This window comes from Heteronotia binoei, chromosome 6 (assembly GCF_032191835.1).
Source record: "Heteronotia binoei isolate CCM8104 ecotype False Entrance Well chromosome 6, APGP_CSIRO_Hbin_v1, whole genome shotgun sequence".
In the NCBI taxonomy this organism is placed as follows: Eukaryota; Metazoa; Chordata; class Lepidosauria; order Squamata; family Gekkonidae; genus Heteronotia; species Heteronotia binoei.
Genome location: NC_083228.1, coordinates 77,669,308 through 77,696,303, shown reverse-complemented (window position 1 = coordinate 77,696,303; position 26,996 = coordinate 77,669,308). Strand labels below are relative to the sequence as shown.

The following is a 26,996-nucleotide window of genomic DNA, read 5'->3' as shown; positions in this document are numbered from 1 at the left end:
CCTCCTGAAATATTGCCTGCTGGAGCATATGCAGGCATCATTTAGACACAACCCTTTTGAACTACAATGATATATTTACACTTAGCCCTTGCATGAGTGGAAAAGCATTTATGCTTGAGCAAGAGGTATGTTTGATTCCTCCTTTATTTATTAGCTTTTTAGACCGCCCTCCCTCGCCAGGTGGGGTTCAGGGTTGTGTACAACATAAAAATCAATACAGTATAAATCATATTTAATTAAAACCATGAACTCAGTGGTACTAAAAGATGGTGATTAAAAAATCCAGAAAGGGCCGCTTGTAGGGGGTGATCACGCTGGGCTCTTGATGGTTGGTGCCAGTCTCAAAGGCACACCATCAAGAGTTGGGAGATGACATCCCAAACCTGAATCCCCCTGGCCCAGCCAGAGAACTTATGTCTTTGAAGGATTCAGTCTCAGCCAGATCTGTTTTAACCATCTCATTACTTCTTGCAGCAGCTCACTGTACCATATCCACAAGAGCCATATTATTATTTTTTTTGGGGGGGGGGGACTTGTGTAATTAATCAAGATGCTTTTACTTTGGTGACAATCCTGGATAAAACAGCACCCTTTCTTCCATCCCTTCTGTCTTTCATTGTATTTCTTGTAATTTTTTCCCTTTACTTGTTCCTTGCTATCTAGGTGAAGGACTATGCTGAAGATACCAGAATAATACTTGTAGACAGGCATGTGTGTATGAAGAGGTTACACATGTCTCATGCATCAGAAAACCCTGATAAGCTCAGCAGTCTTTATATGCTTGATAGCCATGAATGCATTGCAACTTCAAAGTGAAATGTTGCTTGTCTAATTAAAAGACCACTTCATTAGAACTATCTGGGCTAGCTAATGCAGGAAGTTATTATGGACTTTTCTTTCTTAGACAGAATGTTTCTAGTATTTATTCAGAACTGGTAAAAACTCTTCAGGACTTTAGGAGTCTTTCAAAATCTAACAGCAGCACTAAAGACTCTTAGTGGAAATATTCCTCTGAGAAATAAATGATATGTTTTCTTTGACCAGATGAAAGTCAGTAAAGTAACCTGTCTCAAGGTGATTTGGAAATCTCTTGGAGGTGGGAAATGGCTTCAGGGAAGCTTGGTTTTTCTCCAAGGGGTTGTCTTGGCTTTGTCTTGCTGTTGGGGTGGTTTCTGTTTATACGCTATCGTATAAAGCAGTCATTCCATTTTGAAAAAACTAGGTATTTTTCCCTGGTCAATCTTAAGAGACTTCAGAATTGCATGTATTTGCCTCATGTCTCCAACCCTGCAACTTTTCTCCATGTGAACTTTGTACACTGTGAGAGACTTTTTATTTTGAGCATACTGTTGCTGATCGTACTCTTTCCTCCAGAGCCTCGTGGGTTGCTAAATTGTTCCATTAGGTTAAAGAAATCTAATTGTGTTTGGGAACATATTTGCTTCTTTAGACTTGTGTGTCTGTCTATAAGGAAAATATCAGTTGCTTGCAAAACCCCTCCAAAACACGCCCCCCCCCAGCCGCCATATATTTAAAAGGGCTTCAGAATTTGGTTTAAAGTTTCTCTGGTTTTACCAGGGGATATCTGTTTTTATAATTGAACATATGAAGCTGCCTTATACTGAATCAGACCCTTGGTCCATCAAAGTTAATGTTGTCTTCTCAGACTGGCAGCAGCTCTCCAGGGTCTCAAGATGAGGATTTTCACGCCTACTTGCCTGGACTCTTTTTGGAGATGCCAGGGATTGAACCTGGGACTTTCTGTTTACCAAGCAGATGCTCTACCACTGAGTTACCGTCCCTCCCCTTATTGATTTTATAATTGATTTAGTGGGTACTTGTATTTAACATTTCAAAATGATTCTCATGATTTTAATAAATTGCCTGAACCAGCCCAGAATTTTTGTCTTTTGGCCTGCTGAATGTTAAACTTCAACCACTAAAAGCCTTTCTTTGAAACCAGGGAATTTGAGAAATGTCATAACTCAGGTAAAGCTTACCTTAGTCTGTTGATTCTTTTTAGAGCAGGACACTTTGTCTTGCTCCTAACTATGAGCATCAACCACTTCTAAAGTACAAAACAAAGCAATTTAATAATCTTTAGATGACTGGTGGATTCTGCTCCTATAAACTCAAGGCAAAATAAGTTTTTCAATCTTCAGTCTCTGTTACACAAGATCAGGATGCATTTTATTTTATTAGATATTTTTTGTATTTTTAATGTGTGTGTGTGTGAGTGTGTGTCTGCACCTGGAAGTCATGGTGACCTCTGGTGACTGACCCCTACTGGGGGCATGGAGGATATCTGGAGAGGTGGCTGAATAAACCTGCCCCTTCCTCTGGCATTCCAAGGAAGTCTCCCATCCAAGTACGTGCTAGAGTCGCCCGTGCTTAGCTTCTGAAATCACAGTTGCCTGAGCTATTCAGCTCAGGGCAGGATGAATTTTATTTATAAAGTGTAGTTGAAGTTTTCCTTTTATGCGTCATCTATTAAGCTGTTGTAAGTTGCTTTCACAGCACTCATGCTGCAAGAGTAGGGTAAAAATATTTCAATAAATCTGTCCAGATGGTTAACCTTTATGCAAGCAAGAGTGATCATGCCCAGCTAAGGTTTGCAGTAATCATAGTTTAGGACCAGGCCATGCAAATGAATGTGCAAACGTTTTTACAAGCAATCCACAGTTTAGAGTCACTCGTATACTTTAATTTTCTATCTGTTTAGTTCTGTGTGTACGGTGGTCTTTGTGACCATAACACTATCAAGTCAGGCATCACACCAAATCATAGTTAAGCTCCCTTGTAATTTTTTATTTGAGCCAGAGCACAGAAATTAGACTGGCAGAGAATCCTGCATCCTGCTATGATGACTTAGTCTGGTTCCCTCACTCAGATGCAGGATTTTTGCTCCGTTTTTCCTTCCTTTCTGACTGAGCAGCCCTTTTATCTATTTTCTTCTTATCTGTCTCATCCTGTAACTTTATTGTATTTTGATGCTGGCTCAGCCCAGGAATTTGAGGGACAAGACGAGATCACCCTCTTTAACTTAAAAGTCTGAAAATGGCACACGACACTTTTTAAAGTTCAAAAATAAACAAAATATTTTATTCAATATGGAGTGAGTAAGGTCAAGGTAAAATTGAGGTAAAATGTCTGAGGTGAATCAGTAATTAACATAAAAGGTGGGGGAATAGTGGGATTTGGCAATGCAGTTTTTAAAATAAAACATCAAGAAAAAGTGCAAGGATCACAGCGGAAATGAAAAATATAAAGAAGAAGAAGAAGATATTGGATTTATATCCCGCCCTCCACTCCGAAGAGTCTCAGAGCGGCTCACAATCTCCTTTACCTTCCTCCCCCACAACAGACACCCTGTGAGGTGGGTGGGGCTAAGAGAGCTCTTACAGTAGCTGCCCTTTCAAGGACAACCTCTGCCAGGGCTATGGCTAACCCAAGGCCATTCCAGCAGGTGCAAGTGGAGGAGTGGGGAATCAAACCCGGCTCTCCCAGATAAGAGTCCACACACTTAACCACTACACCAAACTGGCTCTCAATATCTGAATATAGGAAAATAATGAAATGGCATTGTAAGCTCCCCCACACCCCCCGGGGTCTAATCAGTTTGGCAATGGCTCTCTAGTGTAATATCCCTCTCTGGCTCTGGATTCCCAGATTAGAGTACTCAGTAGGCACCAGTTCTCAGGTCCATTCAGTAGAGACAAGCTGGCCCAAAGCAAAGCCCCCTTCCTCTCTTGCCCTGACCTAGCAATAGTGATTCATGCAACAGTCACCTTGTGGCTGTATTACTGTAACACACTCTATATGGGATTGCCCTTGAAACTGACCTGGACATTACAACTGGGCCAGAATGCAGCTGCTTGGGTACTTAAGTTATCTCAAGAACAGCACATATCCCACCAGTACTATGCCAACTGCACTGGCTCCAGATTGAGTACCAAATCAGCTTCAGGGTTCTGGTTCTTACCTTTAAGACCCTACATGCTCTGGGGCTAATGCAGTGGTCTCCAACCCTTTTGGCACCAGGGACTGGTTTTGTGGAAGGCAATTTTTCTATGGACCGGGGTTGGGGGGATTGGTTTCGGGATGATACAATTGTGCACTTTTTGTGTGTGTGGTGGTTAAGTGCATGGACTCTTATCTGGGAGAACTGGGTTTGATTCCCCACTCCTCCACTTGCACCTGCTGGAACGGCCTTGGGTCAGCTATAGCTCTCTCAGAGTTGTCCTTGAAAGGGCAGCTTCTGTGAGAGCTCTCTCAGCCCCACCCACCTCACAGGGTGTCTGTTGTGGGGGAGGAAGGTAAAGAAGATTGTGAGCTGTTCGGAGATTCGGAGTGGAGGGCAGGATATAAATCCAATGTCGTCTTATTATTATTACTACATTGTAATATATAATGAAATAATTATACAACTCATGACACAGTTGCTAACAGGTCACGGACCGGTACTGGTCCACGGACCATGGGTTGGGGACCCCTGGGCTAATGTACCTGCAGGACCGCCTTTCCTGGTATGTCCCCTAAAGAGCTTTACATTCAAAAGATCAGAATTTACTGGTGGTTCCTGGCCCAAAAGATGTCTGGCTGTCCTTGGCCAGAGCCGGAGCTGTCTTGGCCCTGGCTCCTGCCTGGTGGAACTCTCTGCCTGGTGACATCTGCACTCTGTGGGACATTATACAGTTCCACAGGGCTGCCAGGCCTATGGTGGAGGAGAGCATCTCACCTGATCGATTCTTCATGTTTTACGGGGGAGAGAGATACCCTCAACACTTTCAGTGATTAGATTTTAATGGTGTTATTTTGGAATAGATTAATATTTATTTTATTGTATGCTTAGCCTGATGGACATTGCCCTGAGCCCTTTGAGGGAGGGTGGTTTATAAATTGAATAAACAAACAAATTATTGATGGTAAAGAAAGTGTCCCATTAAAGGGCAGCTGAAATTCACCAGAAGGAAATATAAGGAAATCCAAGTGGAAATGAACAACTGGGTTTGATCATAAGCAGAGGTAGTCTCAGAATGAGGTGTAGTTGTTCGTGAGAAAGGTGGTGGTGGATAGCTCAGTGAAGAAATCTGGCAGCTGTCACAAGCTGCTTACACCTAAAGCAAAAATGGGAAATTTTGTTCTAGGATAAAGATAGTGCTATTGTTTGAAACAATACTTTGCCGATCTCGGTGAGTGGCTCCAAACATCTGATTACATTCTGTAGAAAGATTTAGAGGCCTTTGGTATATGGAATAGTTGTAAAGACAGGAAAATCTTTGTTTTGAAATGCAGGGCAAAAGACAATGTGTCCTGCTGATTGATTTTTCTCTGCTGCTGGAAGATTAAAGAGTATTTAAAATGATCAGACAGCCAAAAGGGAGTGTTTTACCCCACACATATTAACCTGTGGTGCTACTGCTACTAAGGGCTGTCACAGCATTTGCAGAATATTTACAGGAATTACGTTTTTCACAGAGTTGGAGGCCTTTGTTTCTGACTATGAGTCTGTCATGGAGACATTTCTTTACTTTTTAAAGGGGTTCCAATGCCACAGAACTGAGAGCATTTAAGATCTATGTTTTTTTCAGCTTTTCTTGGGTTTCATGGCAACAAGATTGTGGCCATGCGTCTTATTTCTGACAGATTCTCTGCCCTTTGCCAAGTTACAGAGAGATGTCTTTCTACAAAACCTAGTTGTATTTTAACTTCAAGCTTCCAGTAAATCTTCCTAATCTTTAATTAATTTTGATCCTGGCCACTCTTCAGTTGCTTTCCCATTACATAGTGATCTCTCAGCTATTAAAACTATTTTTAAAATATTTGTTTCTCATATTTCAATCCAACAAGCCCTTCAAGGTGTATAAGAAAATAATTTTAGAAAGCATTTTCCAGCTCTGAAACATCAATAAGTTTTCAGTTATAATTTGTAGTTCTAATCTTTTGAGATTGCATCATATTCAGCTTTGTTTTGTGTAGATAGGGTAGAATAAATTGCTGAATGTTGTCTGGTATTTAGCAATCTATCTCTTTTGGAGCTTGGTATAATAGGCTCTAGTCTCCAGAAACTAATGGCACAATGAAAATTACCAGTCCTTAAGATGGCAAAGATCAGTTTTCTATACCACACTATTATTCTGGTTATTAGTTCTTACTTTCCCATCTCTTGGATCCACATAGGGTCTTAATTGTGATTTATTTGGCATTGAATTTTTGATTTTGTGTTTGGCAGTGTGTCTAGGGAACGTCACTGTGTATGTAGCAGTGAAGAGGAGGTTTTATGTGACTTTTATTTCGGACATGGTACCACTCAAGCAGGAGCACTGAAAGCTCCTTCGGCGGGGAGGGCGGGGTATAAATAAAAAATTATTATTATAATACTATTATTATATACTGTTTGGGTCTTCAGGTGCTAAACATATACAGTTTGGAATATACAGTAGTGGTGGTTCACAGTACCTTTTGTGAAGTAACATTTGTATTTCTGTGTGAGGTTGATGTTCTGGGGAAAAGAGTGATTCCAGAGTCCTATGGTTTGAACTGAGAGGCCAAGGATAAAATCATGTGTGAAGCTTTAGTGGATCACTAAGCCAATGTGATGTAGTGCTTAGATTGCTGGTCTACAATCTGAGAGGTTTGAATCCCTACTCTGCCATGGAAGCATGCTGGGTAACTGTGAGCCGGTCACACACTTTCAGCCTAACTTGCCTCACAGAGTTGTTGTGATGGTAGAATGGTGAAGAGAATGTTTTGAGTTCTCATTGGAGGAAAAGTCAGTGTATTAATTAAGTTAATAAAATAAACTAACCTGTGCTTTTGCTGTTTTCCAACACAGTCTGTGAATCCTTACATAGTGAAGTTGTCTATCATAGATGATGAGGCCACACTTAATGTGAGTATGATAGATTGTAAGTGCTGTTATATTTGTGAGTATACACACATGAACATGCATGAAGCTGCCTTATACTGAATCAGTCCCTCAAGGTCAGTATTGTCTACTCAAACTGGCAGCAGCTCTCCACAGAGAAGCCTTTCACATCACCCACTGCCTGGTTCTTTTAACCTGAGATGTTGGGGATTGAACCTGAGACCTTCTGCATACAAAGCAGAGGCTCTTACACTGAGCCATGGCCTCTACCCTAGCAGGTTTTCCCAAAATACTGGAAATATAGTAAGGAACTGTATTGAGACTGCATGGAGTAGAATACAAATGATGTGTTGGACTTCAGATTTACTTGAAACCAGCTCTTTCCAATGCATATTCATTTGTGGATAATTTAGAAGGGAGGTTTTTTGGGTTGTGGTTTGTCTCTCTGCTGTGTTTTGCATGCTATATAGCTGTGCCCTATAGGGATTTTAACTTAATATATTGCTCTGTTCTGGCAGGGAATGGGTCTTGTGGTTGCTCAGGCATTATCAGAGTATAACCGGTAAGTCATCTTAAGGTATGCCTGCTTTAAATCTGCATTAGTAGTATTCTGTTCTTGGGCAAGGTGTTTGAGCAGGTGGTGGCGACAGAGCTCCAGGCAGTCCTGGTGCAGATGGATTATCTAGACCCATTTCAATCTGGATTCAGGCCTGGTTTTGTGATGAAAATGGCCTTGATTGTCTTGACTGATTATCTTAAATCTGGAGTTGATTTCTTTGCTTGGAGAGAAGTTAGATGAGCACACTAAAAGCATGTTCCACTAAATATGATGTTGGAAATGCAACAAAGAGCTTCTTAACCAGTGTCTATAGCAGTCAGACATTTCCTTCATAACCTTTTTGGTAAGATTTCTTAAATTTTGGCTTCAGCTGGATGTCATTTTGTAGTTCAGTTTTTCCTGCATTATGCCAACTTACTGAATTTCTGAAAATAGATTTATTATCCAATTTGGAATTTCCATCAAAAGATGGAATAAGATTGACCTTATTTCTTTGCAGCATTTCATGGAACTGATAAGTAATGAAAAATTTTAAATCTTTGTATAACCTAGAAATAGTAATAGTGGGCAGGCTGCGACAAAAATAAACATTTATATTTATAGAAAGCACACTTCATAATTAACTGGTTCAGTAACTGAGCACTCAGGAAAATAAATACCATACTCAGTACTATTATGTTAAAGACTTATCAGCAAAACTTGAAAAATGATACGGACAAAAACACATCGTTGATGACAGTTTATTAGAATGTAGTATAGTGGTCTAACTAGAGCACTGGTGGTATATTTTCTAAAAATGCTGATAGTTTCTTAACACTATGCAGAGGCAGAAACTTGGGGCTCTGAATGGGGCCATAGTCTGGTCAATTGTAAATGAGTGAATAACTGTAACACATCAAAGTGCTCCCCTAGATAAATGCACTGCCTCCATGATGTAGTACCACCCACTTTGGGAATGACTCTTCTAACTGCTACACTGCATAGGCTTTCACAGGATCTCTGCTGTTGAACAGGAGCAATGATCTAGAGGAATCAGAGTCAGCAAAATGAAAAAAAAATGTATAGAAACAAACTGTGGCGGAATAGTGCAAAAAAAATTTAAATAAGTTTTAAATGAAGTTTTAAGTGATTTTTTTGAACAAAGTGATTACAAATAAACACATCTACTGAATACAAACTATAGAAAAATATGTAATAAAAATATTCTCGTAATAATCAGAACAACTTGAATTAACAGAAAATAGTCCCATAACCAGAGCTATTTGGTAACAATCCAATTTCAAAAATGTCTGCTCCAAATCAAGAATATAAAGTCTGGAATTGATGGTAAATATAAAAATATGATGCTATAGATGGTGAATATTGCAGATGGTGAATGCTGTGATAAGGCGTCTGGATTCTATTCCACTCATTTCAAAAATGCAGACTTCTTCGGCATGTTCAGAAATTTTAAAGCATTAAGGAGTAATGAGGAATAGAATCAGGACACCATGGCATTTACCATCTTGATATTCTTTATATTCTGCCGCCTGGAGAAGGTGTCCAAGGAGTAAAAAAAAAATGGCAATCCTGATTATTTCCTGAATCCCAATACCATACAGATAGTGGGATTCAAGAATATCAGGAAATAGTGATTTTTGGGGAGTTCAATATACCCAAACCTGAAAAATCCTGTTTTGGTTTTTTTTTTGCGTACCCCTAGTCAGAATGGCTTAGTTTGATGAGGGACAGTATTAGTAGCTTCTGTCGTTTTCAAGTCAAATCATTTTCAATGCCCTTCAGATGCCTCAGCATTTGTAGAAGGTTCAGCCAGTATAGTATCTAAAATGTGAACAACCTCCCTCTAATTAGGCAGGCTGCAAGGATAAGCAAAACACATCCACAAAATCTCTCCTGGGGAAATTACACTGGAATTCATACCTCAAGTATTGTAAGTGTTCTGGCAGTCCCAGAATGCCTAAAGAAAGATAAGACTAGGATCACAATTTAGACACCAGACCAAAACAAACTGCATCTTGAAATTACTGCAGTTATTTGGTTTCAGTAGCAATGCTGAATGATTGCCATCATAGATCAGCATTACTTTAATTAAAAACCCCCAAGGAAACAGGGAAAAGGCAGCAAAAAACTGCGATCTGGTTTAGGAAAATTTCCAACACTAAACCTGTCCACACAAGCAAAATGACCAATGACAACATATATGCCATATTTTCTGGGATATTTTCTGCCATAGAAAATATCCCAGAAAATATGGTATATATGTTGTCATTGGTCGTTTTGTAGAAAAATGGGAGGCAGAACTCATTAGCATAATTCATTAGCATATGCCGCACACACACTCCCAGCCAAAAGCAACCTGATGCAAGAAAGAAGAGCCCATGGTGAGCAAGGCCTGCTTGGACTAACTAAATATCCAGCCAGCCCAAGCAGACCTCACTCGCCCGGGACTCTTCTGGGCCATCCTCACACACAATCAAAAGGCCAGCAAGTCACCTGCCACCCAAAATCACATAAGAAGTGGAGAAAGGGTGGCGTGGGCTTCTCCAGGGGTTAATGAGGGCTCCTGGGAGCATGGCAAAGCCCCTGGTGGTTGGCTCTCCTAATCCAGGGATTGTTATGCAGCTGCACCTACTATTCAATGGACAAGGTAGGTGGGAAGGAAGAGGGGGAAACCTTGGAAAGGTTCAGGAGTTGCGCTCCTTTGAGCTCCTGCTAAATCTGAGGCCTATATGTCATGGCTAGCTTCTAGGTATCTAGTAAACCTGCTTTAAACCTCTGGGGCCTTTAGTCAAATACAGGGACTAACCCAATCATATTAGAAAAACAGTTTATTCATACTCAAATGATATGTAAATAGGCAGCTTTATAAGATAAACAAAAATCTTACTTGTTTAGATTATGTGCTCCTAGGAAACCTGCATCCCCCATTGTGTAGGCATACCTACTACCACCCTGTGGATGGCTTTTAGAACAAAACTGTTGAAAATAAAGATAAAACTTGGTAAGCTTTAATAAAGCCTGTGGCAATTGCCTCATGGTGAGAGCATGTCTACTCTGTTGACGTATTCACATGCTTCCTCTAAAACATCCTAAACTACCAGATACTGTTTGCTGAGCTTAGTGGACTGTTAAGCCAGTAGAATTGCTGGTTATATGCAGACAACTGTGGTGTTTTTTGCTGCAAAATTGACTGAAATGCATTTTCTGTAGGGGCGCTATGAGAGCCTTGAAGGCTTGCATAATTAGTGTTGAGGCTGAGGTCCATAGGCTTCTGTATATATGTGCATGTGTGTTTAATAGAATTATACAATATACTGAGTCATCTGTGGAAGTTACGAAGTGGGTCTCAAGGGACAGGAAATGGAGAGTAGGTAAAATTATCTCTCTTATTGGATGTGTTGGTTAAGATGTGTTGGTCAAGGAGTATGTTCGTTTTCCATTCTTATAGAATTTCTCATTGCAGTGAATTTAGTCCAGTGTAAAGAATTTTTTTTGCCTACTTCAAATCTGCCACAGTAGTATATAGCTTCACAACTACCTGGGAATAGCTGTTATCTTACTTCTGAGAAATTGGCCTATTTTAAGACAGGGCTCACCCTCAACATATTCATCAGTCTTCAGAATTTTGTGTATTAGAGATCATATTTTTTAACCATTGCTACTACAAAACCCAATTCTAACCTTTTAATATACTTTGTAATTTTATTAAAGCTATAATAAAAGTGTTATAAGCAGGGCTTTTTTGGTAGTAAAAGCCCAGCAAGAACTCATTTCCATAATAGGCCACACCCCCTGATGTCACCATTGTTTTGCATAGGGATTTTTTTGTAGAAAAAAATCAGCAGGAACTCACTTGCATATTATGCCACACCCCTAGGAACCAAGCCAGCCGGAACTTCGTTCCTGTGTGATTCTGCTACCCCCCTGCCCCAGTTATAAGTAAATGAATGAGATGCCCCGATTGACATCACCCCAACAAAAAACTAACCCTAGCTTTATCTCCCCTATTTTTAATAATTCAGTTATTGCCTTAAAAACTATTTAGTTGCATATTGGATCCAGTATAAAAAGCAACTCATTAAGAAATGAACTCATCCATTACCATTGAATGGTATAAATATAACATATAAACAAGTGACGACAAGAACTTCATGAATGTGGATTTTTATGTCCTAAAACAAAACCTATTCTGATGTGAAATGATAAACTTCGTACTTCTTTTTGAAAGACACTACAATAAAATCATTGCCGAAAATACTATAATAAAATCATTGCTGAAATGACAGCCTTGCATCTGGGGTTTGCTGAGCCCTTCTTTTAGATCAGGGGTCCTCAAACTACGGCCCGCGGGCCAGATGCGGCCCGCTGAGGATGTTTATGCGGCCTGCCGGGTTATGGCAAAATCAGACCGGAAGTGATGTTCAACCTAAACTCGCGTTAGCAATACACACTTCCGGCACTGGGCTGAGGCGGCGGAGACAGAGTGTGAGGTGATACTGAGGTGAGTTCCCAGGCCGGGGTGTGTGGTGTGCGGAAGGGAGAGAGATGCAGAAGACGGAGAACTGACGGCCCGCGGCCTTGTACAGTAACGGCAGTCCGGCCCTCCAACAGTCTGAGGGACAGTGAACTGGCCCCCTATTTAAAAAGTTTGAAGACCCCTGTTTTAGATACTGGGATTGGTATTTGTGGAGTTATGTGTCTCCTTCCTTTCTTTTGTGTATAAATTCTTTCAGCTGCCCTTAACTGGGTTGGTATGGTTAGGATTAGCTAGGTTTACTCTTCTTGGTCAAAGATTCTCTAACCAACTTTAAATCCAGGTTTCAAATTCTCATCAAGGGAGAAACCTGGTAAGCAATAAACAGGATGATGGTTGCTGAGGGCACAGGGTTAGTGGAAATTATTGTTCAAAAAGTTCTCCCTGTAGACTCTGACAAATGCCTTCCTATTTAATTATAAGCAATTACAATTTCTCTTTATTTAAATATAGCACTCTTTAAATGTAACAGTTGAGGAACATTTAGTATTTCTCTGTTGCTTAAGTGCTACTAAAATTTTTGGTCAAAATTTTTGCTTGCATAGTTCTGTGTCTCTCATGCTTTAATCTTTCTGTTACTGTCCTTTTCATTTAGGCAGTACAGAGACAAGGAAGAAGAACACCAGAGTGGCTTTTTCTCAGCCTTGACCAACATGGTAAGGAGCTTGTGTATATTACTAGTCAGTGCTTGTTGTAACAAGGAGCCTGATCCAAAACTAGTGACAGAAGTGCGAGGAGGGAGGGAGTCCACATTGTGTGTGTTGTTAGGCTTAGATTCAGGCTCTAGGGAAATAATAAAGTATCAGTATTGCTTTGAGAGTTGTATGCTGACTCTACTTGGTCTGAGATGTTCAAAGTTGTGCAGTGCTGCTTCTTTCCATAGGTGGGCAGCATGTTCATAGCTGATGCTGACGAGAAAATCTCAGTTCAGTAAGTATGCCACTCTGAGAAATATAAAATATTATTCATTGCCAACTTTTCCTGGAGCTGATGTTGTCTGATGAAGTGTGCTTTTAGCATACAAAAGCTTACATTCTCAATAAAACTTCGTTGGTCTTAAAGGTGCTACTGGACTCCCAACTTTGTTGTGTTGCTTCAGACCAACATGGCTGCCTATCTGGATCTATTTTCCTGGAGCTGACTTTGTATTAAAAACATAAAGCAGTGGGAGGAGGTTAGCACTAGCTTAGCAGACAGTGTTGGAGATTATTGCGTGTAATTTAATGGACATGTGAATTAGCAGAAGCTGTATTTGCTAAGGGCAAGTTACATTCTGAATTGTCAGAGTAGACTACCTGTACCTTCTGCAGACAAATGGAGCAAGTCAGGAGGAAGACGTACCATCCACAGCACTTGAACTGTTTAGCAAGGTCTGGTAGCTTGTTCAGCCCTAATGTCATGTCAGATTTGCCACACTGAAATTTAATTCCAGAAATTATTACCAGTTATGCAGAGGAACCTCACAGGCTACATAGAGCTCACTTACTACAATTTGACGTCCAATTCTGGATTGCAAACCATGGCATGACCTTGCCTCAGTGCTCTCTTATCCATAATTTGCAGAGGACCTAGGAGCAACTGGCTGAGTGATGTATTTGAAGCTTTATAGAAATGGTAAATATTTTAAGTGCTACTGTGAAGAATAAGGGCTAGGCTAGATGTAATGGTAGAAATCTATTACTGAATTTCTTGCTTTTTTAAAAAACCAGTTCTTTAGGGTGTTCAGACATTGGGACCCCTTTGTATCTGTCCAGTTGGAGTCCAAAATTGGTGGATGATTTGGGTGGGGGGAGAGAGTGTTCTCTGTGTTACTTCAACAAATAAGTGTGTTCCTTTTGTATGGTTTTTTGTTTTGTTTAGGACCAATGAGGCTATCCTTTTGGCCCTTTATGAAGCTGTTCACTTGAACCGAAACTTCATCACTGTCTTGGCACAGGTGGGATACAACTCATTTTATATTTTCTGTGAATGGGAAGAGAAAGCTAAGCTCCAGAATATCTTTAGTATGTTGCCAGTATCTGCTATGATCTTTGAGAAATCCTGCAAATGTAGTGTTGCTCATAATGGTGTACTCACGTGGTGGTTTTGGCATAAAAGACCTTCCTATTAATTTGATGGATTGGAAGATACATACTTCATGCTCCCCTCCTCCCCTCCCCAAAAGGGCAGGAGGCTCCTCTGTCTGCTTGCAGGACTCCTGGGAAAATTGCTGACTAGCTTGTTATTGAAATTACCTCAAAGCAGAACAAACTGTATCCTTATCTTTTATTAAATAAGGGAGAAGAGTTTTGAATGTGTAGGGTGGCTTACTGGCAATAGCAAACTGAAGAATTCTCTGTTCTTTACATGACTGGAGACAGGAGCAGCAGAGATGGCTTCATTCACATGGACTCAAAGGCTTAGCTTATTTCTGTCTGGTGATTGGTGTTCAGTATAGTTCTGTCCTGTCTTCTGATGTCTTTTTGCAATTGTTTTCCATAGCTGTCCTTTTTCTGTTCAATATAATAATTTTAGAACCTTGTTAATGCCATAACTGTGATACTTGGGCACTACCCCTTGGTCTGTGCTTTTGATATCCTATCTTGTGTGGTTCTGTCTGCCTTTTCAGCTTGTGGTTCTTCTGGAAAGCCACAAGTCCTGGGTGCTTTGGCTCTGCACTTATCATCTTCAGGCTTCTTGTTCTTGAGTGGTCTGATGTTCTGCTGTAGTTAATGTGGTGACATTGCTCCCAGTTAGAATCAAATGAGTCTAAACATGATCCAGCTAGTATCATGGCCTTATGTGCTTATGTGCTTACTAGATTGCTTGAAGCCTTGCTTTTATTCCTTCAGACAATAAACCTGAGATACAAGGTGGAGTACATTCCTTGCAACAGTGTCAAAACTCTATATGCAGCTTCTTCTGTTTATATCAGATTTGCAGCATCCATAGGCTACGTAATATAGTTAAGAACAGTGTGTGTTGTTTTAACAGATTTTTGGAAGCTATGCTATAACTTGCATAATTATACTTGGGGATCTGTTTCAGAAATGCTGTGCCAGTGTCTTGCTGCTAGGCAGTGCTATTATCTCTTGGCTGGCATAGGAGTTATAAAAAAGCAAAAATACAAGTTTTTATTCCAAGGAAACATGGTTGTAATATTTCTATGGGCAGTTTATTTCAAAGCTTGCCTTGGACAATGATTTCAGAAGTACAGTCTGCAACATTTAGTTATGTGTACTTGTTCTCTTATGAGACGATGGGCTGATGAAGAGTCCATTAATAAACTAGACATTCTAGTTCCCTGTCATGATAGGCCCTGCATGAAGTTCCATGAAATGCTGTGCAATTAAAAGCATATTGGTAGTTCTAGAACACATTTCAAATCATTGCACTGCTTGCTGCTGAGAGAACATTTGGAGGTGCATTGATATCAAAGGCACTGCGTGAAACAGACTTCATTATTTCACCATTGGATATAAAATAGAATAGTATGCTGATCTGAAATCTTGCTGGTTCCCATGGTTGACTGTGACACAAATGGAGCCCTGTGGAGAATAAAGTTAAATCAGAAATTAGTTGCGGACCAGTTGACTGAGGTGAAATGTGGAGAGGAATTAGCAGAAGAAGGCAAGGGAGTTCCAATAATATTTCTGTAGTCCTGTTCTTGACAAATGTGGGTTAAGTGCTTGGGTGGCAAAATGATGCACTAACTGCTCTAATTCGGAATGTATGAAGAAATGTAAGAACAGTGGGGTGAGGGTGGGAACCATAGGCTCATGTGTTCTTTGCAAGGCAGGAATCCATGAGCAGTCATGTTTTAGATTTTCAGCACAGACAAAAGTGATAGCTAGTTTTTTATGACCAAGTAGAAGGAAAATAGTCAGAGTTATAGAAGTGGTGTAGAGCACCTTCTACTCTCCAGCATTTGCTGTTTGGAAAATAACTTGCTTACATGTGTTGCTTTCCTAGAGTCATCCTGAAATAGGATTGGTGACGATGCCAGTAAGTCCAGTTCCAACAACTCCAGTCACACCACTTGGTACTACACCACCTTCTTCTGATGGTGAGCTGTTCTACTCTCTGCTCTGGTCCACTGGTTGTATCCTGATTAAGATCACAGTTTGCCTTCTCTGCCCATATGGAACTAAGTCTCTCCTAGGTGGAAACCAAGAATTTCAAATCCATCCAGCCAACAGCTAGATTGGGTTACAGCTCTGTGGTTTCATGTACCTCAGTTATAAACTGGTCCTAGATGATTTCTGGGAGTGTTTCTGTGAAGTGTGAAAGGAATTGTCCTTGATAAATAGGATACTAGTATGGGGTTGGAGTTGCAAAACTGGTGGGGTCATTCTATAGAAATTATGTTCAGTTGTCCATCTCTGATTGCCTAGTTCCTCAGTTTATTGAGTGTTGTGCACGACAAATGGCTAAATGGAAGAATGAGATGGATTTGAATAGAGCTTTGTTTGTAAGCATCTTGGGGGTGAGAGCTGCATGTGTTACCCTCATAGCTGCTATTCAGGTCATTCTGATATTCTGACAGAGAGTATTCTTCTCTGGGAGGATAAATTCTGCATGGTTGCCATGGATATCAAAAGCCTCAGTTTAAACAATTATGTCTTCCACCTCTCTGCATATGTATTCCATATGATCATGAGGGCTGGGAGTGCTTAGGCTTCTTTCAAATTGTTCATTATAAATGCATCCGCCTACACACTTTTTAATGCAGTGGGCAAAATTTGTACTTACCTTCAGTTTGCGTTCTCTCTTTCTCTTTCTCTCATTTGCATAGACAGACCCAGACTACTGCAGACAGGCATAGTAAGCACTGCCTTCCTACTGCTGGGAGATTGATTAATAATAATAAGGCTATTTTTCTTGACCTACACCAATACTATCAAAGATTGTTATGCTATTCAGCCGTTCTCTGTGATCCTGAGCCCAAGTCTTGCTCCCCATGGTTTTTGGCTCAGTTTTAAAAAACCCATGCCAGAATGATCCCTACCCACACCCCCAAACCTACACATTTAATAATTTTACATTGGCTCATAATCAGAGCTAGACATCTTAGATACAAAGAAGCAAAAAGAAAACACTTTTAAATATGCCTTTTGAAAAACAATTAGGTAGAACCTTGTATGTTCAGTTTTAGACACCTCCCCATGCTGATAGATTTTGCAAATGTGCTTAAGGTCTGAAACTCAGTTCCTCAGAACCTTGCTGGTAACATTGATTAAAGCCTCTTTTCAAATTTCAAAATAATACATGGTCTTTTCATGAAAAAGTCAAAGCTGCAGGAGCTGAGCTATGACAAGTAGTGACTGTTTCTGCAGAGTGATTTTTTTAAACCAACCTTTTCCTGTTGTTGTTTGAACTGCGTCTAAGGTGCCTGTCACCATGGTATCTTAAGTGCTAATTTTGCTTGCTGCTGTTAAATATTCATTCATGATGTGTATCATAGCAGCCCCAGAAGGACCTATTATGGTTATTGAATACATATTAGTTAAATCTTAGTGGATTTAGGAGGCTACTGTGATGGTGGGTATGCAGTTGTGCAGAGAGATCTGTTAGCAGTTAACCAAGAGCAGCATTGCTCTAGTCTAGTCTTAGGGTAATAGCATGGATGAATGGGGTCAGGTTGTTTGCATCCAAAACACAGCACAGTTTGCAAGTCAGATGTAATTGAAAAAGGTAGTCTTAGCAATAGTGTTGACATAAGAACATATGGATCAGGCCAATGGCCCATCCAGTCCAACATTCTGTCACACAGTGGCCAAAGGTGCCGGCTGCCATCAGGAAGTCCACCAGTGACTTGCTTCTCTATCCAAGGTCAGGTTTAAAAGTACCCCCACGTTCTTAACTGTGAATGTACTGATTTGAAAGGTGCCTCATATGTGGGTTTAGGATGCTAGCCATCCTGACTAGTATTCATCTTGTCTGTATTCAATTTTAGCTTGTTCATCTGTAATCAGTAGACCATGGGATCTAGGCATTGAGCAAGGACTGAAGTAGCAGCATCTGAGGGCTATCAGAGATAGATAGCTGGGTGTTGTCAGTATATTGATGATACCAAACTCCAAAGCTACCACCTATTTCATTAAGTGGTCTTATGTTAATATGAAACATAAGGTAAGAACAGGTCCGCGAGGTACCCCACAGTGGCCAACAGAAGCTGCTAGTTGCATTATTTATTTAGTTCTTGATTTCACTGGTTTCTTATGGAGCTGTTTGCCTGTTTTATGACTGTTTAAACATCTTTTTTAACATATGTGGGTCACCTGGTTTCCATGTAAAACAGGTTTATTTCATCCCCCATTATTTTAGTAACAAATGATGGAGCGATTTGCCCCTTCATCTGTTGTTCTTTTTGTCCAGTTATTCATATTTTCCAATTACTTCCATTGTTTAGCTTTCTGAGTCTACTTAGTTACTTATTTAGTTACTTTGCATCAAAGAGATCAATTCATTTATCTCCCTTCCTACACCTCTAACACATGCAGGTTAATTGTTGCTTGCCTTAATAATATTTTTGTCTGTGTTCTAGGGGTGTGATTTTCTTTGAAGGACTAATATGGGACCTTATGCTTAGATTTATTCCTTTAAAAGGATAGAATACTAGTGTCTTAAGACATGAAAGTTCTTGATAAAGCACTATTTTTAATGACAACACCCTGAACAACAGATGTATATTTTTAAGGGTTTTTTTCCTATTGAATTTAAGTCATATGACTTGGAAAGTTAGACTCAAGGTGAAAATCTTAAAACCATCCAAAAAAACCCTCCATTGTGAGCTAGTCATGAAATTCACTTGCATGCCTGCTTTCCACAGGTGTCCTTTGACCTTCACAGCTCCAGTGCTGATGCTGGTTTCTGTACCATGCTTTGAGCTACTCTTGATTAATAAGCATTACTGGTTCTGAGAAAATCATAATGGAAGGTGGATGTGTAAGGGACTCTTGCTTCAGGAAGAGTCTTGAGATCTTGTGAAGTCAGGGTATACTCAAAGTTTTTAAATATTAGTCTGGATCATTTCTGGCCTTTTGAATAACTGAATTGTTAGTCTAACATGCCAAAAGGCTCCTGTTTATTTTTACTGATAGTGTGATGTCTGACAGCACTTGATTCTTGGGACTTACATTCTGTCATGTATTTTATAAACAATTCCACCAACTGAAGAATGAAATAGCCACTTCATTGATCCTGAGCACTTCCCAGAAAAGCATGGTGTGACCATTCAAGGCTCATCAAGTAGCCATTCTGTGTTTACTGAGAATTGTGTGCTTTCATGTAGTACCTAAGTATTTACTGATGTGTATGAGCCAACGGGGGATTAGTAGAGGCTGACCTTGCACCTAGTGACAGGACAGTTAGTTTTTGTATGATGATCTGCTTGACTTTATGGCTGATCTGAGACGTACAAAATGTGGTTGTAAGCAGGAATTTTTCACTGATTTGTCAGCTGTGTAGCAGTCTATATCAAAAGATCAAGATATGTGGGAGAGGAAATTTATCGTGATTGCTGGATAACTGAATGTTTACAGTCCATTATTGTCCTTTCCTTTCTCTGTTGTGAATCTGAAAAGAGGTCTTAATTTTGGGAAGCATTCAGTAAGCACTTAAGAGATACTTTTTTAGTTTACATATCTTTTGTCTTTATTGTCTGCTTTATGTATGCTTTCCCTTTTATCTTCTCAAAAACTACAATTAAAAAAAATATGTTACTGGCTAAAACAGTCTCAAACTGTTTTGAGGTAAGTGCACTATCTTTGCTGTGGCTCTTGTTTGAGTCGCAGAAGGGAAGGTAGCAAGATATACATAAGGAGCACTGTGTTATGTTTTAGGAGTTCAGATACGGTTTTTAAGTGCTGCAATATCTTCTTAAGTGCTAAGAATGATTTTTCTCCATATACCTTCTGCCCCATGGAAAAGTGCACATCTTTGTTGTAGTGGTTGATAATTAGTTAAAAGGGAACGATGAGACTCTCAGAGTTGCAGCATAGGTCTGTTTGGAAGGCAAAGGCCCCTGAATTTGAGACTGTATGATTTAAGGTGGTCCAAACCTTATTTTGGGGTTCAGAGCTTATACATTATCCTCAATATTTGTGATTGGATTCACAAATAAGGATCTGGGAACCAAGTTCAGCCTTGTCAGATACTGATGAAGGTGCAGGGAGAGGTGTATGCCAGATATGGAAGCAGTGGTATGAAATGAAAGGAAAGCTTGTTTACATCAGAGCTTGGCTTCAGTTTAAATTGTTTTTTTCTGTTTCCTGCTGTTTCAGTAGGGTCATTTCAGAAGTGATGAAGAAGGCATGTGAAAGATGGAAGAGGAACCATTGGAGAATATGCTAAACTGGATTAGTTTGTCCCTTGTTTCCTCTTACTCGAATTCCATGCCTCAGTAAACCAGCTAGCTCCTCATGAGCTTTTGTGGTTCCTTTTTCCTCACAAAAGTTTCAGGTTTTACTGGAATTTTATTAATTTATTTTATTTTGTTACCTTAAATTTCTATCCCGCCCTCTCAGCAAGTAGACTCAGGTCGGCTAATAATCACTTCAATGACTTCAAACAATAAATACAATTAAAACATTAAAAGAAACATTTTTGGTGCTGTTCAGCAATAACCTAGGTGCGATTGTCCTTTACTAACAGTGAGAGCATAATGATTGCAATTTCTCAGTAGTGTAGAGTGGCAGTCCTCTCCCGGTTCAGGTACAAAAGGCCTGTCAAAATAACTCAGTTTTGCAGGCCCTACAGAATTGAGAGAGGTCCTGCAGGGCCCTTATGGCTTCCGGGAGGGCATTCCACATTTCAGGTGCTGCCACTTAGAAGGCCTTGGTCCGTGTAGAGCACAGCCTGGCCTCCCTTGGTCTGGGGTGGACAATAGATGTTGTGTCCCTGAACGCAGTACTCTCTGGGGAACATGCAGAGAAAGGCAGTCCCGAAGATAGACAGGCCCCCGATAGTATAGGGCTTTAAAGGTCAGTGCCAACACCTTGAAATGGACTTGGAACACAATAGGTAGTCAGTGCAGTTCTTTCATGATGTCAGAAAGAATAGTGAAGGAGCTACCTAAATAACTTTTATTCTGTTTGTGGTGTTTGCCCAATGTCTGTGGTGTTTGTCTCACTCTAGTAGTGGAGCTTCAACCAGTTGACTGGCTGTCTTCGACTACTGAGATTGTGATATCTGCATTGGCATTGCCTAGCACCATGGGCAGTTATGAGGAAAAATAAATGAAGGGTTGGGTATTGCTGAAGTAGGGACATCTTCTTTACTTTCATTAGGGTACCTTGGGAAACTTTTGTGTGCTGGTAGTGAGCAAATCTTATCTGATTTTTTCCAGTTATAAGTACTGTGGAACTCCCTTTGGATGCTGATGTGCAAACTAGCAACCTGCTGATAACTTTCTTAAAGTACAGCTCCATCGTCATGCAGGACACCAAAGGTAAGCAGTTCTGTTGACCTAGCTTTACAAATCTGTTGGGGAAGAAGGGGGTGTTACTGGTTGGTCTGCATACAAAAATCTACCTGGACTCCCCACGGAGATGAAGGTTCTGCACATTGAAAGAACGAACTGATTTCTCATTACCAGATGGCAATTATTAGAGAATAGGGAGACCTGGTGCTGAAGGGAGGGAAGCCAAATATAGAAAGGAAAAATTGTAGCTCGTAATAACCAGAGGAGTCTCAGCATGTCCTCCCAGGAGGCAAAGTGGATCCAATTTTCAGCTATGTAAGGGGAAGAAAGGAAGTTGAGAGATTTCCATAGTATATAGTAACTGCTGTTCAAAGAATACCCAAGAGAGATAGTGCACAGATGAAGAAGAGTTGGATTTATACTCTGCCCTTCACTCGGAGTCTCAGAGTGGCTTACAATCACCTTCCCTTCCTCTCCCCACAACAGACACCTTTTGAAGTAAGAGGGGCTGAGAGAGCTCTGAGAGAACTATAACTGACAAAATGGTCACCCAGTTGGCTTTGTGTGGAGGAGTGGGGAATCAAACCTGGTTCTTCAGATTAGAATCTGGTGCTCTTAACTACTATACCATGCTGGCTCTGAACTTGAGCCAAGAATGGAACTCAGTGCACCCTTCAGTACTCACTAGTGCAGGGGTGGCCAACAGTAGCTCTCCGGATGTTTTTTTGCCTACAACTCCCATCAGCCCCAGCCAGCAGGGCCAATGGCTGGGGCTGATGGGAATTGTAGGCAAAAAACATCTGGAGAGCTACCGTTGGCCACCCCTGCACTATTGATGTGCTCTGGTTGGCAAAGGTTGTGCAGGGTTATAGGAAAACTAACATGAGGGGGCAGGAAACAGCTGGTTTTTAGATATTTTGGCTTGCTTGACTGATGTCAAAGTGGGAGTCTCAGGTAATGCTGGATCATGCATATGCAAATATACTGCCTATGCCACAATGAGTCCCACTGACCTATTCAGAACCATGAGGTTATTTATTTGTGTATATATTTGTGCCATTACTTTCTTCTTGACTCAAGATGGCTTATAAGAAGTAATTAACACATTACAGATTAGAACCAGATAACATAAAGAAGATATTGGATTTATACTCCGCCCTACACTCTGAATCTCAGAGTCTCAGAGTGGCTTACAATCTCCTTACCTCCCCCCCCACCCCACAACAGACACCCTGTGAGGTAGGTGGGGCTGAGAGAACTCTCCCAGAAGCTGCCCTTTCAAGGCCATTCCAGCAGCTGCAAGTGGAGGAGAGGGGAATCAAACCCGGTTCTCCCACATGAGTCCACGCACTTAACCACTACACCAAGATGTGTGCTGTTCATACTGTATCCAAAAGCTCTGGCAAACAAGCAAGCAAACAAGCCTTACAAGATCTCCTGAAGATGCTCATTGAGAGGGCTGCTCTCACCTCTTCATGGAGCCCATTCTTCAGAGTAGAAGCTTTAATGGAAGATGTCAGAGCTTCGTTGTGAATAAATTATTTTAAAAGAAGAAGAAGAGAATGCCTGGACTGTGGTTGATGCCAGGTGAGCTCCCAGAAGTGGAGGAGCAGCCAGCAGGTTGCAGCCTGAATACTGTATTTGACACACAGGAATATATGTGGGCCCTAGGCTGTGAAAGGCTTTAAAGGTCATAACCAGTACCTTAAATTGAATTATTTTGCTATTGATCATTAGCAATATGGAGTGATTGGTGAGATGGCACATAACTTTCTAAATAAATCTCACTCTCATCATACTGACATTTCCCATTCATTAAAGGTTTTCCAATCCCACTTTTCCTTGCCAGAGATAAGGAGGAAGCAAGCTTCAGTTCTGCACCTGATTGCACAGAACTGGCTTGGTATGAGAACTCCTCCAACCCGACTCTCCCCATCTGCTCCCAAGGCCAAAATTAGGATTCCTCTCGGGATCTGTGCTACTTTCGTACTGCACTTAGGGCTTGTAAAGAGTAGTCAGTTGTTCTGATGCTGAAATACAGAGCACTGCTCTACATATCACAGATCTGTGGCCAATGATGTGCTGTCAAATGTAATACATCACTTGTAATGTCTGCAATTTACAGTGCAAGTGCTTAGTATAGAGCAGCAATGGTTATGATGTAATCCCCAGCTCTTGAACAATAAGCCTCGAGATCTTACCGTAAAAAGATAACAAGGCTCTAGGATATTAGAGCTCTCCAAGGCTATTTCCTTGGCTGTCCTGGAAATGAAGCATTTTAATTTATTTTTTGAATCATTATCCCTTGATATCCAGCATATTACCTGTACTTAAATATATACATTTACCATATACATATGTGTGTGTGTATATATGTGTGTGTGTGTGTATATGTATGTATATACACACACACACACACATGAGTATATGTATATGTACGTATATATTTATATGCAGGGTTTTTTGGAGAGCCAGTTTGGTGTAGTGGTTAAGTGTGCGGACTCTTATCTGGGAGAACCGGGTTTGATTCCCCACTCCTGCACTTGCACCTGCTGGAATGGCCTTGGGTCAGCCATAGCTCTGGCAGAGGTTGTCCTTGAAAGGGCAGCTGCTGTGAGAGCCCTCTCCAGACCCACCCACCTCACAGGGTGTCTGTTGTGGGGGAGGAAGGTAAAGGAGATTGTGAGCCGCTCTGAGACTCTTCGGAGTGGAGGGCGGGATATAAATCCAATATCTTCTTCTTCTTCTTCTAGAAAAAGCCCAGCAGGAGCTCATTTGCGAATTAAGCCACATCCCCTGATGCCAAGCCAGCTGGAACTGCATTTCTGTGCAGTCCTGCTCCAAAACTTCCTTAACATAAGAGACGTATAGAATAAGTGCCAGATGTTTGAGAGCTGCAAGGAAGGCAGATTGATGGGGGGGAGGAGGAGGGAAGGAGGGAGAGGTGGAAAGGAAGCCAGCAGGCTTGCATTGGAGAAGTGATTTAAAGAGAGAAATGTCTTCTCCAAGCCAGCCAATTCAAGAGCTGCACAATATGTGTGAAAGAGCCACATGTTGCTCCTGAGCTACAGCATGCATGCTGCATATATACATGCAGTTGTTTATCACCATCCTTTACATATAAGTTTGAGCCATTCTCTATTTGTAATGGTATAAACTGAGCTAAAAAAAAGTCTCAGCTGATAACTGAGGAGGCTAGTGATCCAACTATAAAAAAGGCCACCCAGAAAAATCCTGAATGTTTTCAGTTTTTTAGGGATTTTTCAGAGCTGCTAGATAGCCATAGTTATAGGGTATTTAGAGGGCTTTCAGTCCCTTTAAATGGCTTTGGAGTGAACTCTCAGCACTTGCTGAGGCATGGAGTTCACTTGCATGAAACTATGTTGCCTTTAAATGCAGGTTTGTTGCCTCTGCCTCAAAAAACAGCACCCCCTCCCCCAAGCCCCAGGCACTCCTGGGTTGATTCTCCATTATAGCCTATGGTGCCCATTGACTATAATGGTCTCCATAGAGTATAATGGAGCTGAAAAAATTCAGCAATCCTGAATATTTCCTGACTCCCAATACCATACTGATACTGAGATTTGGGAATATCGGGAAATGCCATTATTTTTTGGGTTCAAAATACTCAAACCTAAAAAATACTATTTTTTTTCTTTGTGCTCACCTTTAGTAATCTTCATTCGATCTCCCACACTGGGGACAATCTAATCAGGGTTTCGCAAACTTTTCCCCTCCGTGACCCAGTTCCTTCTTCGTGGGCCAGGTGGAGAACACTCAGGGAGCAATACATAGACTGAACGCCAGCCAGGAGCTTTCCCTGCCCTCTCTGATGTTTCTGAACATAAGAGAGGGACCGGGGAGGGCTTCTGGCCAGCTCACAGTCTTAGTATCACTCCTTGATCATCCTCCAAGTAGAGAATGATCAGGGAGCAATACAGAGACACCGCGCTGCCCAGGAATTTTCCCCACCCTCTCTGTTTCCAAACATCTGAGAGGGATGAGAGAGGGTTTCTGGCCAGTGTGCGGTCTCAGTATCGCTCCCTGATTGTCGTCCAGGCAGAGGACAATCAGGGAGCGATACAGACACTGCACGCCAGTCAGGAGCTTTCCCTGCCCTCTCTGATGTTTCTGAACATCAGAGAGGGACGGGGGAGGGTGTGGGGGGCAGGGGCTGGAGCGCAGTGCGGCACGTGGCACGGCATGCAGCACCGAAGATAAGAGGGAAGGGGGGAGTTGGGCTGCTCCTGGTGTCCCAGTATTGAGGCTTCCATTGCCCGCTATCAGGTCGCGACCCTGCAAATGGGAAACGCTGATCTAATTCATATCAAGGGGTTCTTGTCAGTGTCTAGCACTATCTATTTATATCCTGAGTTACTTCTAAATGCATAACAATGTACAAGGTTTTTTCAACACTAGTGACATGTTAGACTCATTAAAACAGCCCCCCAAAGGGTAAACCCAAATCTATCTTTCTTACTTCTGCTTTGACATAAAAGAAAATGAGGGCATAGTCCCAGTATAGGAAGTTCACAAAACACGTTTTTTTCTGCTAAGAAGAGCAGACTCACATCTCCATTACACAAGAAACTTTTTATCTTCAAGGCATGTTTGCACCCCAGCTGCCCATGTGAGTGTCACTATCAGCTATGTAGACAGATAGTGGGCTAGCACATACCAGAATCCTGAAAAGTGGGAATTAGTTATGCCTTTTGTGGCCAAGGAAACCCTGATCTTAGTAATGGTTTATCTGTCATCCGTCCACATCTGGAGAAGTCATGCTGCTTATTAGAGCCCAAAGTAGCATACTTTAAAGGGTTTTTTTTACCTCTTGTTACTGATAGTTGCTTATTAGGTCTTTAGGAATCCGTTACACTGTCAAACAGGGAACAGCGTTGACCACTACTTGCAAGTTAATCTCTAAGAGCATCAATAGCATCAATTAGCTCTAAGAGCTAATTGGCCTTTTCTTAAAAGGTAAAAAAAGAGCAGAAAATATAATGTTGGAGATGCAAAAAGACAAGAGACATCACAGAATGAAACTAGCCTTGAGTTTGATAGAAAAGAGCTTGTTACAGACATCTGTGATTCTATAGTTTCTGTGCTAGAGTTACAGCTTTGAGCTAAAGAACTTCTGGTGCCTCACCTCTTGCCTGGTTCTTCCTGATCTGCATACTAACTGTTTGACACACCAAGGTTTAGTGGCTCATGTGGGACCTGTTGTTGTTCATTTGCAGATGAACACCGACTCCATAGTGGCAAGCTCTGTCTGATTATCCTGACCTGCATAGCTGAGGTAAGCCCTCTTGCCTGTGTTCCCCATCTCATTAGACATACACTAATCTCTAGACCCATGACCTGGCACTATGTTTACATTTTGTTTCCCTTCTATCTTTTGGAAGCTCAATTTGCAACCACAGCAACTATAATTTGCTGCGGATCTGTAAACCAAACAGGTCTGCCTCATGATGCTAGTCTTCTTTTATTCTAAGATAGAATGCTTAGTATATCAAAATGTGGGAGATCACTTTGAAGCATTGTAAGCCGAAATGCCCTCAAAACGAGGTTGGGGAATTAGTTAGGTGGGCACCTGGCTCACTAGGAATCTTTTTACCAATATATACCAGGCTCA

General features: G+C 41.1%; 1 protein-coding gene across 2 annotated transcripts in view; it reads left to right on the top strand.

Moving 5' to 3' along the window:
- ARMH3 (armadillo like helical domain containing 3) overlaps positions 1–26,996 on the top strand; it is a 209,218-nt gene that overhangs the window by 19,565 nt on the left and 162,657 nt on the right. For both annotated transcript variants that reach the window (XM_060241823.1, XM_060241822.1), the window contains exons 9-16: positions 6,836–6,892; positions 7,387–7,430; positions 12,557–12,617; positions 12,845–12,891; positions 13,822–13,897; positions 15,913–16,006; positions 21,290–21,391; positions 26,602–26,660. In XM_060241823.1, the coding sequence (XP_060097806.1) occupies positions 6,836–6,892; positions 7,387–7,430; positions 12,557–12,617; positions 12,845–12,891; positions 13,822–13,897; positions 15,913–16,006; positions 21,290–21,391; positions 26,602–26,660 (540 nt within the window). The remainder of the gene's footprint in view (positions 1–6,835; positions 6,893–7,386; positions 7,431–12,556; positions 12,618–12,844; positions 12,892–13,821; positions 13,898–15,912; positions 16,007–21,289; positions 21,392–26,601; positions 26,661–26,996) is intronic.